The sequence below is a fragment of the Ascaphus truei genome, chromosome 4 (genome assembly GCF_040206685.1).
Source record: "Ascaphus truei isolate aAscTru1 chromosome 4, aAscTru1.hap1, whole genome shotgun sequence".
In the NCBI taxonomy this organism is placed as follows: Eukaryota; Metazoa; Chordata; class Amphibia; order Anura; family Ascaphidae; genus Ascaphus; species Ascaphus truei.
Window position 1 is genome coordinate 87,420,306 of NC_134486.1, and position 17,118 is coordinate 87,437,423.

At 42.8% G+C, this 17,118-nt stretch overlaps 1 protein-coding gene across 8 annotated transcripts in view; it reads right to left on the bottom strand.

The window, feature by feature from the left end:
- Window positions 1-16,472: 16,472 nt before the first annotated feature.
- SANBR (SANT and BTB domain regulator of CSR) overlaps window positions 16,473-17,118 on the bottom strand; it is a 94,149-nt gene continuing 93,503 nt past the window's right edge. For all 8 annotated transcript variants that reach the window (XM_075596173.1, XM_075596170.1, XM_075596171.1 and 5 more), the window contains one exon: window positions 16,473-16,719. In XM_075596173.1, the coding sequence (XP_075452288.1) occupies window positions 16,683-16,719 (37 nt within the window). In that variant the 3' untranslated portion in view covers window positions 16,473-16,682. The remainder of the gene's footprint in view (window positions 16,720-17,118) is intronic.

Sequence of the window (17,118 nt, forward strand, 5' to 3'; positions counted from 1 at the left end):
AAATGCAATCCTGATATCCTTTTGTTAAAGCCCAGGTTTGGCGTAATTAGACTACTAGACTTATGAATTACAGGGGCCGTTATATGTGAAAAGAAATTAAACTTTGTGTATTTTCCTCCATTATGCCTCGTTTATAGTCATGCGAGCACATGACATCACGCACGCTTGGCCATGACATCACGTGAGCGGTTCGCCCTCATTGGCTGAACCGCTCACGTGACTTGGCCGTGATGCGACCGTCCCCTGGGTAAATACATTTCTTAAATCTGTTTGAAATTTGCGCGCTTGGACGCATCTGTCGCACGCGCGGTCGCGCGCACTCGGTGCGCACTCAATTGACACCATTACTTTGTTTTGGCGGCATGCGGCGCTGCACGCACGCGCCACCATTATAAGCACAGCCTTAGAAAGATGCAAGCGCCCTTGAAGTAACTGTTTTACATATTTGTATCATAAATTGTTTCCCTTTTCTTTGCTGAATTCATGTTATCTGTTTGGCTTGTGATGGCTTCATAAATTCTAATACTTGTCTGACTACTTTCAAAATAAAAATCACTTTCATTTAACTTATTAGACATGCCCCTGCTCCCTTTGGTATTGGTAGGTATTGCCCTTTCAAGTTTAACCCTCCTTGCTCAGCTCTTGTGTTTACATCAGTTGACTATGTACCTGTCTTTGTCTCTCATACCTTGTCAGGGTGCTGGACAGCCTGCTATAGAAATCAAAGAATGCTTTAAAATGTATGAAAAAAATGGCATTAAGAGTTGAGTAATAAACACAATTAAAATAGTCACTATTGTCCAATACCACGAAACTGCTAAATAAAATTAAAAAAAACATTGAAGGTTTCACTTTTTGCTGCTTTCAGCTCAATAAATATTTGGCTGTGATGTTTCTGCCATTTTCTACATGGATCATAGCCACAAGCGACAACATTGTATGTGATCCAAGGCAAAAAGGAAACATTGCTAGAGAGCCCAGCTTTACCTTTAGGCTGGGGCGGAGGCTGGGAAGTTACCCGCGTGAAGCGGGTGCTTTCCCTGGCCATGGTGGGCGGGCCGTGGGGGGCGTGCCTAGGGGCGTTACGGAGCTGGTTCGCCCTCATTGGGTGAACCACTCATGTGACCGTTATCATGCAAAGAAATCAGTTTCAACTGATATCTTGCGCAACGCGCGCTCCCTCCCGCTTCTGAGCGCGCCTGCCTGCATGCCGCATGAACGCGATCACTGCCTTAAGGCAATCTGATTGCTCAGCGTGCGGACGCCTCCGTACGGTCTGCGGCACCATGGCCCCAGCCTTACTCACTGGCTCTCCAGCTTCTATTATTTCTCACAAAAAGGCAAGTACATATTCTTACACTAAGAAATTATATAGTAAGTACTCTGGAAGAGGGATTCCTTTTCCTGTCATATTGTATTACATTTGGTCCACTTATTGAATTATATTTTATGCAATTATAATGTCGATCTTGTAAAACGCTGTGTACATTGTTGATCTGGCTATATCAATAAAAATGTTGCTACATCAATACAAATATACATACATACAAATGCATAGCTCAGTACAGAACAGGTCGTAAATAGAGGTAGGACAGGCACCTCAAGGCTTCAATGACAAAAATCAGTATGCAAACATAACGTAGGTGTAAATAGACTGAGGAATATATTAGGAATATAGTACAACTGCATTTATTAACTACAGTATAGGCTCGAATATAGTGCAACCTCGCACATAATACGACCTCTACAGTTTTGACAACAAAATATTGCAAAGAAAGAAAAAAAAACAGGTTGGAAATTCACAGTTGTAGGAAGTAGAATAACAGGCAAAGATCAGCTTGTAGAGGGAGAAAGGGGGTGGCCCGGTATTAAAGGGGTTGCACCCCATATGGCCATCCCCTGACCTCACCAGAGAGACAAGGGGTTAACTGGACTGCGGTCCAGGGATGAGGTTTGCACCTTGTTGTACCTTGAAAATGTATGTTCCCCTGTTCCCATGTTTCATTATAAGCATGTATTTTAATGCTTTAAAGTGCATTTCTGTATCTCCAGTTCTGGAGGTCGCAGAGAGTTCATATTTGGCCAATATGTGGAGTCAGTGTAGGCATTAAAAACTGACAAAGGTCGACCCACTGAGCCCACCAGAATGGAACTTATTAATATGTGTAGATATTAAAGTGTATATGTATTTTATTTTGGATCTGTTCTGAAAATGCAGACGCCATTTGCTAGGCTAATAGGTCATGAAGGGCAGACGGCTGAGTAGACTAAGTACGGTGATCAAAAGCTAACTGCCTTGATTGTTACCCAATGTCTAGGGATAAAGTATTAATCAATCAACAAACTCTGTTACCTGAGGGCATGGGTTAGTCTGTTAGTCTGTTAGTCTCCACGTTAGGGAGTGGATACAGTTAATTGTTCACCAATAGGCTGTATTCAATGTTAAGAATAGGGTTGCACAGGTTTATAAACTGTGTCAACCCTACAGTTTTTAGTTGTGCTTCTGATACCACCTTGAATGTCACTGGATTGCTGGAGTTGTGCTTCTGATTCCACCTGGAATGTCACCGGATTGATGGAGAATTGCTAGCTGATACTTCTCCATTCCCCAACCCTAAGTAAGTGTTACCTTCTTGTCTGTTAATTGTACTATATTGCTGTGTTCACCTTATTTAAGGAATAAATTATATTTTATTATATCTAAGCTTCGTTCAGTTCAATCCAGATATTTGGTGTTCATTATATCTTGTCATAAGCTACCGTGACACAGCTGAACAGCTAATGAGCAAGGAGGGAGAGGGAGAGCCGAGCCTGCATGGAAGTGCCAGGACTAAATGGCCGCCTCTGCTTAACTGTAGGCCTGTGAGGAATCTGCCCCTGGGTTTGGCTGGAGCCCATCCTTCAGGAGCTTGGCAGGTTCCAGACAAACTTTTCCCTGCTTCTGCAATCACCTGCCTCTTGCTGCCTCCTGTGCAGCTCTGGCCTGATTGGCCTCCTGTGCTATTTAGATACTGCCCCGCCCTCAGGAAGTTGTTGGACATAGACTTTGCAATACCAGTTGCAAGTAACTGTGCTTGTCACAGACTCTCTGTTTAGCCTACTAGGCCTCCTTGTGCCTTGTCTCCTGCTCCTATTCCCCAGCTTCCCAAGGCCTTCTTGCATTGTAGACCCGGCACTGCTTTTTTTGTTCCTGGCAGACTTCACCTTCGCCGTGCTGAAGCGGCTACGCTGGTTCCCCCAGTGTTCCCTGTAGCGTATCTGCACCCCTGGTTCCTGTGGCTTTCACCCTTCTCTGTTCCTGTTCCCTCCTTCCAGAAACCCTGCCACGCGGAAGCGGCTTCTCTGAACTTTTCCTGCCTTCCCGTGCTGAAGCGTTGGATTCACAGCACTGTGGCTTCTGGTTCCTGCTTCCTCCAAGTGGAGTTTGTTCCTGTGCTGAAGTCCCTGTACTGAATCTTCTTGTTCCTGTGACTCCTGTTTGTTCCCTGTCGCGCTGCAGCACCTTCGCTGAAGCGTCTCCGCTGAAGTGGCTTCTCTCAAGGTTCTTGCCTTCTACGCTGACGTAGCTTCACCCAAGATTGCCTGATGATGACCTCGGCTCGTATCCTCAACCACCGCTCCTGTGCCGCCTGCCCTGACCCCTGCCTGGACAACGTTAACCCTGCTTTCTCCAATCCTGACCTGGCTATGTTTGACTATGGACTGCGCAACCCTGAACCGGCTTCGAGGCCTAAGGTCGGTGTTTTCATATCCCCACCTCAGCCCCGCAGCCCGGTCCCGGATTGTGGCAAGCACGATCTTTGACAGGGCCCTCCGCTGCAGCACCACAGACCCGCGGCTGTCAGCCTCCCACAGCGCTGTGACCGGATTCCAGTCAGGCGATTCCCTGCTGCTGTTAGGACTCTCACCTCCTCCTCCGGTCAGTACCCCGCTCTATTCGGCGCCATGTCGGAACTACCGGGTGCGCCCAGTGGCCATCTTGGATTTTTTCCTCAGTGTAAATGCTAGGCTGCGAATATAGTGCGAGTGCAGGTTTTAGAAGGGCAATTTTCGGGGAAAAACATTGCACTATATTGGGGCCAAAACGGTATATAGAGGTTAAGTTAGCAAGAGATACTGCAGGAGAATAATGATATTTGAAGACCTATATAAAAGGAGAGGGTTATTGGTCTGATACTAGCAATATGATTTGGATCTAGGAGACTAGACGTCGTCTGTCAGCATTGGCCATTCCTATGGCTTATTCTACTAAAGGGGCTATAAGGTGCTTTCTGCTGCCGCAAGGTGTCTTATGAAATAGCACCTCTTATTAAATATGGGCCTTAATCTTTAGTGCTGGGGTTCAGCAGTACTTGGCGCTTCCGGTTCATGTCTGGCTCCAGGAGAAAATCGCAGGACATGGCCAGGCCCCAGATGCCTGAAACAGAAGTGGAGAGGGCTGGTATGTCATAATGGCCCCTGACATGCTGGGACCCATTATGTTATTTAGAGGACAGTCGGAAAAAACCCAGTTCAACATGCACAGACTTCTGGAACCACAGATTTCTTCACTTGTAAAAAGTACCCCCTACCCTCCCGCGATAAGCAGGACAAACTTGAACAAGGAAAAAAACCTGAAAGGAAAGCAATGGGGAAATGTGTAAGTGTGATGATCGGGGGCAGGCTCCGCCCCAGAGATGACAGGATCAGGGGCAGGGCCCACCCTCGTGCTAATTCTATCATTGGAACAGCTGGGCCATCATCCGCACCTGCTGTGCAGACTCCGTCCAGTGACGACCCAGTAGTCTGATTTGTGATCATCTATTTCAGCTGTGCAGCTTTTCCTCGGATTGGGTATTTCATTAGACAATCATCACCTGCAGCCTTGCAGGATCTCTTCCAATTGGTTCACCAACCTTTATATGCTCAGTGATCCCTGCTCCAAATCGGCTGAGCATAGTAGTTTCTTCCTGAGACGAAGTGCTACACACAAGCACCCCACTTGTCGTGCCCTGCCTTGTGCTTTCTGCTTTACCTTGTCTTGCATTCCAGTTTCCTTGACCACGCACCCTAACCTTACTCCCTGGACCTCTGGAACCCTCGACCTCGGCTTGGATATCTGTCACTCTACCTTCTACTCTTCTCGACCTCGGCTAAGTGACCTCAACTATCCGCTTATCTCCTACCCTTGATCCCGGCTAGTATATCTACTATGTGACATCTGCACACCCTGTCCCGGCAACACGACGACAAACCTGCACACTGGATGTGGCCTCTCTGCTACAGGTCGGTGTTAACAAATCCCCACCTAGGCCTCGCGGTCCCGTCCTGTTTGCGGTGAGCACTCGTTAAAGCAAGTATAAAAACAAAGTTTATGTAAAAAGTAGTAATAAAAAACTTACATCTAGAATTAGATGAGTAGGCACCGATGAATGCATCGTTTTTAACTTAGAGGCAAAGCAAGTAGTGATCCAGGACTGAAAATGGAATGTTAGAGGGAACTTTCCACAGGTATCACACCTCAAAACTCCCCCTCCAGAAAGAGCACACAAACATGGAGATGCCAGAAGTTTGACATCTCAACGTGCCTCTAGCACCAACCTCAACTTGTTTCGTGTAATTACACTTCATCAGGGGGGTTGGCTAATACCCATCTGTGGCAGGACGGACTGTAGCCGAGGTCAGGGAACAGTCCACCCGTGTAGTTTCAGGATAATGAAAACGTTCAGTGGCTTTATTTCTCCATAACATAACATAACATGTGGGTACACTGTCCCTTCAAACCAAAACAAAACCTGCTCCACATTGGGAGATCTGACTAACACACCAGGCCTATCTAGCAGGCTGGCTGGCTAGACCATAACCAAACCATAAGTATACTTTAAGCAGTCAGGAAAACAAATGAACAATCCTTACTTTGGTTGAAGTAGTGACTTTGGTGAAATCCCTCTGGCTAACAGCTCACATAGAAGTGTGCTCTGGTCTAAGGCAGGCAGCTACTGCCAGTAACAAGATCCTTTTCTACCTTGCTGGCTATCAGGTGTCAGCTTACCTCCTGATTACCTAGCTTCCTCCTGAATTAACCTTCTGAGTGCTGGATGCAGCACTCAGACATATATTTCCCAGGCATAACTGATAGGGCTTGACTTCACCCTGTCACACCATCATAGAGGATATATATATATATATATATATATATATATATATATATTGCAGTGACAGTCAGCACACTGGTGTAAAACATGAGGCAGATGCTAGTCCCATAGGAGAAAACACAGCATAGTTATCAGTCCAAGAACCGGTAAAAGAGACAGCATACAGCAAGGAGTAATCCAAAAGGTAATTGTATTAAAAAAATAAACAGTTACATGAAGGACGACGTTTCGGTCCCACAGGGAGATATATATACACACATAAATAGGCCACACCTCTCACAAATGTTAACCACTTACAAACATATCTGCATGCACTTAAAACAAACAGCAGAACAATGACAAAATACAAATAAGTACATATCACAATATACATACAATGTTGAATAATACTAACAAAGACAAACAAACAAATACAATAAAAATAATAATAATAATACCAATAAAAATAAATATAAAGAACAGAAATAAAGGAATGAATACAATAATCTTATCTTTAAGTTCAAACATCTAATTTATCCCCTGGTGGGCCTTACTGTTAAACATGAAGATGCCTATAGAAATGGAATCAACGCTCTCCAATTAAACTAAAAGATGAACTACGGTGCAATGGGATGAATGCATATGGTAGAGACAGAAGTTAACCAAAGGTTAACACAAGAACCCCAATTGCTACACTCAAAGTGTAGTATGAATACCGTAATAATAGGGGTATACAATAACCCACTAAAGGAGTAGTTTATTTCTCCTTGAATGGACACATCAAGGTGAGTATTGTTCTCACAATTGAACTAAAATAACAAAATTGTATTTCTATAATACACAACAATAACGTTAAAAAGTATATACATAAAGTAGATTAAAATCCCCGGGTAGGCGGTAGATTAGGGTGTAGCAATACTGGGTAATTAACCAGTGGAATGCTGAATCTAAACCAAAATAATTGAATATACAGCTCACTAGAATGATTGATTGTTTGTATTAATGAGTGTGCCCATACACGCCTAGTGTGACGTGGGTGCAGATGATGAGCTGATAATAGTAAACTAACAAAAATTAGAGGGTGGGAGCATATTAGTGCCTCAAGTCTCCAACTACTAGCTCATTTGTCAAAAGCACTCCCGGGCAGTTAAAACTTAGCATTTAATAGGTATCTAACTAAAATAGATTCTACACACAATTTAATATTAGTACACACACAATGTAATTAAAAAGGGAGGGGTGATGGGGAGGCAGGGTTTAAACTCAGGGTGTATAGCACAAATTGAAAGTTGCCTCAATATAATAAGGGCAAAGATAGGCTAAATAAACACCTAGAGTCACCTATTAATATAGGTCATAGAGTCTCATGATTGCCACCAGTGATAAAGCTTCATTAGCAGTTCTGAACATACAAATGCTGTGCGGCATTTAGCGTAGCATACCGATCAAGCCAACCTGAAATTGTAACATGTAGCACCTAACAGTGATTGGACTAATATTATATACTAATATTTTAAATCAATAAAACTTAATATTTACACCTATAGGTACAACATAATAACAGGTTGGTGGTACGTGGATTGATTCTACGCCAAATGACGTTGATATACACAGCACAAAGATCACTAAAACACAGCTGCAACTGAATGCAATTATCACTGGGTTCAATTGTAGCTATGCATGCGACTGGGGAAACAATACATAACCAATACTTAAATGTGTTAGGATGCAGTCTAGGATCTAGGATCAGACCATAGGTTGGCAGTTTTAATAATCTCAAGGCCCTTGAAATTATTCAAACTTTCAAGGCTCATTTTAACCCACCAATATCTTGTTTAAGTGGATTGAGCCACATGTGCTGAAGCAGGGATATCCCTAATACCTAGCCTGTTGATGGACCTTGAGGACTGGAGTTGGCCCCCCCTGCTTTAGATGGTGGTAACATTATGTAATAGAGGGTGTTCTGACTCAAGCTCACTGTAGCAAGTGAGTAGAGGCAGGCAGCTCAACTCAATCCCATATACCAAATAAGGGAATTTTCTTATTTGCTAAAGTGTTTACTTTGGGCAATAACAATGCAAATAAAAAGGGGAAAAAGGTACTGAGGGAAAACACTGGGGCATGGGAGAAATGGAGGGGAAAGGGAGCTAGGATCGCAGTGGGATAATGCAAGATATAGGGATAGATATGGTATCAGGGATATGTAAATTACAATTGCTTTACCAGAGGAGTAGGAGAGGTGACTGCAACAAGATGGCTTCTGGATCTAAAAGAAAGCGTCCTAGCTTGGGCAAGCAGGAAATATAGCCAGGCTCTGAAAACTAGCAGGGGAATGAAGGAAAAGTTCAACTAAGAAATGCAAGGGGGTTACCAGGGCAACAGACTAGAAGCCAAGGAAAAGTTACATTATAGCAACATAACACTGAGAAGTAATGACTGCCTCAAAATTGGGAAAATAAACAGAGAGGTTCCAGGACAGAGGGGCTTTTTGAGGGGACCTGACTTATTTACCCCTACAATAGCCACCATATTGACTTAGTTCATGTTACTCCACATTTCACCTAAATATACATGCCTATTGTTCATCAGCGGTAGATGTTTTTACCCAGTCTCATATGGTGACAGAGGGGGTATTTTAGCAACCATTAGTACAGTATTCTGACTTGGATTAATTTCTACAGTGGTGGCCAATGCTACAATGTTATGTCTAGTGAATGGAGAGCAGTACCAGTGGTCCTAGGCAGTAGCACCATGATATTACCCAAGATGTAGTGGAGCTGTAGGTCTAAAAGTTGAGGAAGACCATACCCCCTTTAAATTTGAATGGTGTTCAGTGTGTATAAGATGGCGTCATGGTATTGTGCTCAGATAGTTGATTCACATCAATTAAAATATATGCTGACATGTTTAATTCAGTAATCCCCACAAGAGCACACGGTTAGTATACAGGAAAGAGAAGTGTACTTCTGTACTTGTATGTATATCTTTATTTATATACAGTAGCGCCATTCATGTACTGTACATAGCGCGTCACAGCAGTAATACATGTGATAATCATATGAATACCAAATAATACAAATAACACATATTGGGAAGAAGTGCTTCAGAACATATAAGTAACATTTAGGAAAAGGAGTCCCTGACCCGAAGAGCTTACAATCTAATTGCCTCATTTGACCCAGAATACGTGGCGCTATTCCTGTGCTAATTCTACAGCTAAATCAAGAGTGCCCCACACTAGAACTATTCTCTGTCCCAAGATTAGGGATACGGGATATTGTTCCGCTTGTGTCCCCTGCAAAGCAGCAGTGAGGGAGTTGCATACTGTATCTGTGCATTGAGATCTTTAATATAATCTCTGTGCGCTATTGGTTTTAATTATTTTCTGTACACACTCCTGATTTGCTGTTAACTTTGTATTCTAATAATGATGTTGTCATGAGTGCAATGTAAGACCTTTGTGTTCTGTTTCTGTTCCTTGCATCGCCTTAATTAGGAGGCTTATACAGTAGTTACTGATATTGTTGACCTGAATTAGACCCCTTTTCATTTGTTTGTGCTATAGATATACATCAAAAATGTATGTTCTAAGGAAGTCTCCATTTTCCTGTCCATAGAGTCTTTAATTTCTGAACTGCCTTTCAAGGCAATAGTTTTTGTCTTCATTAATTTAGCTATAGGGGGATCCACCATAGGTGTTTTTTTCCCACATGTGAGAATTTTCTGCTAAAAAAAGATAGTTCTATTGGAAATGTTTAGACACCAGATGTTTGTATGTGGTTCTTGCCATGCCTTCGCTATTACTGTATATCCTTAACTGCTCCATGCACTGGAAAGTGATAGTTTTTTCCGTACACTCAAACATCTGGTCTTGCTTTCGCGTGGGCTTTTTAGTATCTACAACCTCCTTAACAATTCTTAAAGTCTTGATCAATTTATCTATTTCTGCTAGTGAAAGTATGGAATATTCTTTCTTAACTGAGATAATGATTCTGTGTCTGAATTAAATAGAATATCTTGTCTCTTTCTTGCCTTTCTGTTTCTTCTGCAAAATCCCATGAAGGCTTATTCAATGATTCAGCTACTTGCCGATAATGTCTCTTGCATTTACTTATAAAACTAGAACATAAATTCTTGCATTTGAGCAGTGGTATCTTCAGATGCTACATATTTAAAGCAATCCATACATAATCACTTTTTGTATTTGTCTGGTAGCAGCTGATCTCAGCCAGAACAACATAAATGCTTAGGGGTCTATGTATCAAGGCAATCATGGAGCAAAACCGGGGCATTTTCACTCTGCGCTTAAGTATCAAAGCATTTTCTCCAATTTCCCCCATCTGTCCTAACTTGCTGTATGGGTAGTGTCAGTAGGAGGGAGGTTGGGGAGGAGTAAGATGTGCACACATTATAATGAGATGTATCACAGTGTGCGACTCTCAGAGATGTAAGAAACTGTTCTTACATGTGACGCAGCTCGGCTCCAAAAAATGGAGCACTGCTGGGAATAAACACTTTTTTCTACATTGGCACACACATAGTCTTGGCTAAAACTTGCTTAGGTCTCACAGCCTTGTCAGATGAACTAGGTTCCTTAACACCTTCTGTGTTGGGAGTAGAAGCAATAGACATGGCTATAAAAAAAATAAAAAAATAATCAAACATTACTTGCACTCACTGAATTATTTGGCTATAGCAGAGGAAAAAGAAACAAAAGCTGTAAGCTGAATAGCAAAAGGGTATTGCAGCCTATGGAAAAAAAATGATCGAAATTGGAAGTAAAAGGGCAGACTTACTGACCACCTCCTAGTAGAAGTCTCAGCACACTGAACAGCCTGGCTTTCACTGAACTGCACGGTTGGTCGCATCTGGTATCGCTTCTGATGACCACTTCTGGTATAAGCGTGCATGCGCTTCTCTCCCTTTGTGGTCCCGACTCACAGGGGAGAGGCTGACTGGAAGCGGGGAAGAGGGGGGACTGGCCAGTATGCACACAACAAATGAAACATTCAAAAGGGAAAACTTTCCTGTAGACCAATAAGGGCTCCAATGGCGGAGACACTTAAAACAATAAACATGACCAGTGACCGACCTACCGCGGGAAATAACAAAGAACACTGAAGAGAGGGACCAGAAACAGACCTAGGGGCCTATGCACTAAGTATTCATAAGCCTCTTATCGAGCACTTATCACCCAAAATGCCTACTTTGATTCTGTAAGCGTTGATAAAATAATGACTTGCCAAAAATGTCAGTGTTCAAAAAAAAAAAACGCGACTCTAGAATGGCGAGTTTCTCACAAAATCCTCACGCCAGGAAAAGTTGGCATGAAGGTGGTGAGAAGCTGCCGATAAGCAGTGAGACGGGACTTAGAAAATATTTTTATTGTTTCCTGCATCGGATTGATGCAGGGGGTCTCCGGAGCTGATAGCCATTAATATAAGCAAGACCCCCGGCATGAATCCCATGCAATAAAAATGCATGTACAGTCAACTTCATTACCTTAGCGGCTAACCGCTAAGGCAATGAAGGGGTTAACCCCTCCCACTACCCAGCAAGGGCCAAATATCCCCTTCACCCACCGCCACTATCCACAATAAACACTAATACCCACCTCCTCTACCCCCACATGATTGATACCAGAGGCTGTGGGGGTCCTCAGGTGAACACTGCGGGTGTCTGTGGGCCCTCGGGTGGTCCCTGCGGGTGTCTAGGTGTCCTCAGGTGGTCCCCATGGGTGTGTGTCTGGGGGACCTCGGGTGGTTCCCACAGGTGTCTGGGACCCTCTGGTGGTCCTCGCGGGTGTCCGGGGGCCCTCAGGTGGTCCTCGTGGGTGTCTGGGGTTTCTCGGGTGGTACCCGTGGGGCCCCGCTGGCCTGTGGTACCAATCCTTTTGCAAAAAAAAAATGTGGCCTACATTGTAATAAATACACCTCCCCTCCCCGACCCCCCAACACATACAGTACAGTAATGGGACAAATAACTATTATCCAGATATGGATAATAGCTCATTTGCCCATTATTAAATAAAACAGTAGCCAACAAGCAAAAATCAAGTAAATAAACCTTTCTACTTAACCCTGCCATCATGAAGGGCATCCTCGTCAGTATAATGCAGGGCCATGTCCTCTGTTGCCAGAAAGAATACAATAAATAATACAATCTAATGGCCCCTAACCCCTTAATCACCGTAGTTATGATTACTGCTATAGTAATTAAGGGGTTAACCCACCCTACCCCGCTACCCACCCTGGAGGCCTAACCACCCACCCTGGGCCCACTATATTGCAGTTATTAACCGCTAAGGTGATTAGGGGGTTAGGGGCCATTAGATTGTATTTTTTAATGTATTCTTGCTGCCATCGGATGACATGGACCTGCAGTGTGCTGACGAGGACGCCCTTCATGGTGGCAGGGGTTAGTAGAAAGGTTTATTTACTTTATTTCTGCTGCCTGGCTAATGTTTGATTTAATAATGGGGAAATGAGCTATTATCCATATCTGGATAATAGTTATTTGGTCCATTACTGTGTTGGGAGGAGGTGTATTTATTGCAATGTATTCCAAATTTAATTCATTGATAGAGGATTGGTACCACAGGCCAGAGGGCCCGCAGACACCCACGGGGACACTCGAGGACCACCGGACACCCACGGGGACCACCCGAGGGCCCACAGACACCGTGGGGACCACCCAGGGCCCCCAGACACCCGAGGGGACCACCCTGGAGGACCACAGACACCCACGTGGACCACCCGGGGGCCCCAACGCACCCACAGGGACCACCTGGGGACCCCCGCCGGCCTCTGGTATCAATCCTGTGTATAAAAATATAAAATCTGATTTTATGTGGGGGCAGAGGGGGCGGGTTGGTTATGTATTGGTGTTTAGTACATATTGTAATGGTTATTTGGGGGCAGATTGGGTGAGTGAAGGCCAAGTTCCCGCTTCACTCACCCCCTCTGCCCTCAATAAAGCTGCTATTGTGCCTTAACCCCTTCATTGCCATAGCGGGGGGTCTCCTGAGCTGAACCGCATTGATTTCAGCCTCGGGGACCCCCTGCTTCCCGAGATACAGGCCCCGTTATGGGGTGCCGGTATCTGACATGCATTTAAAAGTCCCGCGTCACGTGACCGTTGGAATCAAATGCATAGGAGATACCGGCACCCCATATCGGGTCCTGTATCTCGGGAAGCAGGGGGTCTCCAGACCTGAAATCAACAAGGTTCTGCCATGGAGACCCCCGTTTTGTGAATTTTGCTATCACAGGTAATCGAGGCTTTCTGAATACCGTGATAGCAACACTCACAAAAATGGCGAATTTTTTTATGAACGCTAGTGCATAAGCCCCTTAGTATCTGCTAAAAATAAAACCCGGTGGTGGAGCTGTCCTACCAAAATGGGAGAAGACAAATTCCTAGTTGTGCATTACAGTTTGGATGACGAATAGTCATTTATTTTTTGTAGAGGGAATTTCTGCTTTAACTGTTAAGCATTACGAGCCATTGAATTTTATGGGGGGGAAAAAGAACCACTTGTTTCAATTTTGCCCCTTATTCTCTCTAGATTGTAAACTCTCATGAGCAGGGCCCTCATTACATTTTGTATCTGTTTTCATTTGTTTGACCTTAGATGGTTATATCATTCTGTTTATGTAATACATATCACTCTGTTCCCCCATTGTATTGCACTGCGGATGCGGACTATGCTGATGCTTTATACAGTTAAGTCCGGAAATAATTGGACACTGGTACAAGATTTGTTATTTCGGCTGTGTACCAAAATTAATTCAAATTACAGTTAAATAATGAACATGGGCTTAAAGTGCAGTCTATCAGCTTTAATTTGAGGGTATTCACATCCAAATTGGAGAAAGGGTTTAGGAATTACATCTCTTTAATATGTAGCCCCCTCTTTTTCAAGGGACCAAAAGTAATTGAATTGGACAATTGACTCAAAAGCTGTTTCATGGACAGGTGTGGGCTATTGCTTCGTTATTTCATCATCAATTAAGCAGGTAAAAGGTCTGGAGTTGATTCCAGGTGTGGCATTCGCATTTGGGAGCTGTTGCTGTGAACCCACAACATGCGGTCAAAGGAGCTCTCAATGCAAGTGAAACAGGGCATCCTTAGGCTGCAAAAAAAAGAAAACCCATCAGAAAGATAGCAGGAACATTAGGAGTGGCCAAATCAACAGTTTGGTACATTCTGAGAAAAAAAGAACGCACTGGTGAGCTCTGCAACACAAAAAGGCCTGGACGTCCACGGAAGACAACAGTGGTTGATGATCGTAGAATCCTTTCCATGATAAAGAAAAACCCCTTCACAACATCCAGCCAAGTGAAGAACACTCTCCAGGAGGTAGGCATATAATTATCCAAGTCTACCATAAAGATAAGACTTCACAAGGGCAAATACAGAGGGTTCACCACAAGGTGCAACCATTCATAAGCCTCAAGAATAGGAAAGGCCAGATTAGACTTTGCCAAACAATATCTAAAAAAGCCAGCCCAGTTCTGGAACAGCATTCTTTGGACAGATGAAACTAAGATCAACCAGTACCAGAATGATGGGAAGAAAAAAGTATGGAGAAGGCTTGGAACGGATCATGATCCGAAGCATACCACATCATCTGTAAAACACAGTGGAGGCAGTGTGATGGCATGGGCATGCATGGCTTACAATGGCACTGGGTCACTAGTGTTTATTGATGCTGTGACAGAAGACAGAAGCAGCCGGATGAATTCTGAAGTGTACAGGGATATATTGTCTGCTCTGATTCAGCCAAATTCAGCGAAGTTGATTAGACTGCGCTTCACTTTACAGATGGAAAATGACCCAAACACACTGCGAAAGCAACCCAGGAGTTTTTTAAGGCAAAGATGTGGAATATTCTGCAATGGCTGAGTCAATCACCTGATCTCAACCCGATCGAGCATGCATTTCACATGCTGAAGACAAAACTTAAGGCAGAATAACCCACGAACAAACAACAACTGAAGACAGCTGCAGTAAAGGCCTGGCAAAGCATCACAAAGGAGGAAACTCAGCGTTTGGTGATGTCCATGCGTTCCAGACTTCAAGCAGACATTGCCTGCAAAGGATTCTTGACAAAGTATTAAAAATGAACATTTTATTTATGATTGTGTTAATTTGTCCAATTACATTTGAGCCCCTGAAATAAGGGGACTGTGTATGAAAATGATTGCTATTCCTAAACGTTTCATACGATATTTTTGTTCAACCCCTTGAATTAAAGCTGAAAGTCTGCACTTCTATTGCATCTCAGTTGTTTCATTTCAAATCCATTGTGGTGGACCTAACTGTATATCCCAGGTAGTGTTAGGACCTGCAGAGTGGTCATGCCGTGACGTGGCTGCAGGTTTATAACGCTTTGGCCAAAGAGTTTAACTAAATGACCCTTACTTATGAGAAGACAGACAGTTAAGTATTTAACTATATATTTTTTGTCATATTGAATGTAGCATTGGGTATGTGTCTATTGTTGAATACATTTGGTCACACCCAGAGCACTCCTTTTGACACAAATACAGTATATACAGTATGATATGGTCGGTGTTGGGGTTAGAGCTTGCAGGAATTGGGTGTGTTTGCTTTATAAATAAACAATAATAATGCAAAGTGCATTATAAGTCATTCATATGATGGGATTTATCAACCAACAGCTAGTAATGGTCTATTGAGATGGTAGGGCAAACTTTTAAAGCTCACTCAGCATGACGTGATTTGGTTAGGGCATTAAGGACATTGCCTGGTTTTAGCTCTTATCTGATGACTACATTTAGTTAGAATGTTTACGGAACCTTGATTTACTAAACAGGGGTACAAATGTAAGACATTATATGGGATGCCTGCTCTCACAATAGGCAGATTGACATTTTAATGTTCATCATGCATTCTTCCCAATACCAACGTGTGCTAATGCTAGTGACACAGTCTATTGTTAATGAGTAATGTAAGTGATTGATGCCTTCTTTAAAAAAAAATATCAAACAAGTATAAAGAGTTTTGTTTTGTTTTCTTTGCATGACAACCAAGGTTCTTTAAATCTGTATCATACCTTAACTAAATTGTTTATGGGACTTTACATCTACAAGATAATGGTCCGTTTGGGTTGCAATTACGCATCCTATTCCTCTGCTAATTAAATTAATTCACGTGTGCAAATGAATTTGTTTTTCCTAAAACGTGGTGTGAATAGTGGACCAGGAGGAAAGGTTTGAAAAAACAATTTTCCGCTTAAAATGCTGCCTGCAATATAATGTAAACCCCACCTCACATTGAACAGGTTAACAGCATTTAACCTGAGCTTAGAGGAAAATATCTCACTCCACAATATCCTTTTCAAATAAGTTTAATTAAAAAAACAGAAAATATACAGCTAGAAAAAAATCATTTCAGAACTTCATTCCAGCAGTTCCTGAACAGTAAAACTTGCGAAGCTTAAAGTAAAAACTATTAATAAATAATCGTCAAATAAAATGAGCCTGCACAATTCCCAGTAGTGGTGAGAGCATATTCAGGTTGCGGTACCTATGTATTCCATTCTTATGTTGGCCGTCCTGGACCAAAACGAGGTTTAGACCTGCAAAGTAAAGAAATAATTCTGGTCAATGTAGAACTATGCAAATGATTCAAACAGCTGTCGGGGGCATTGATAAAGAAGCTAAAAGTCAGATGAATACAGAGGAAGCTATAACGATATTATCCCCGATATTCAGAAAGTGGGAGAATTGGGCAGATCAACATCATACATTTAAAAACACATATTTCCGCCATAATGAAAAAAAATAAAAATGGTGCACTAACAGGTAAACATTAAAAGGAAAAAACATCAGGCTGAATGTCAAGATTATGTCGTCAGAATGGTACATGTGTTGCTCAAGTAATTCCGGATAAAGATCTTTAAATGAGAATCTCCAATAAAAATATAAAAAAAATAGGTACAGAAAGACCTCCCTGATATGGCTTCATGGTGCAAAAC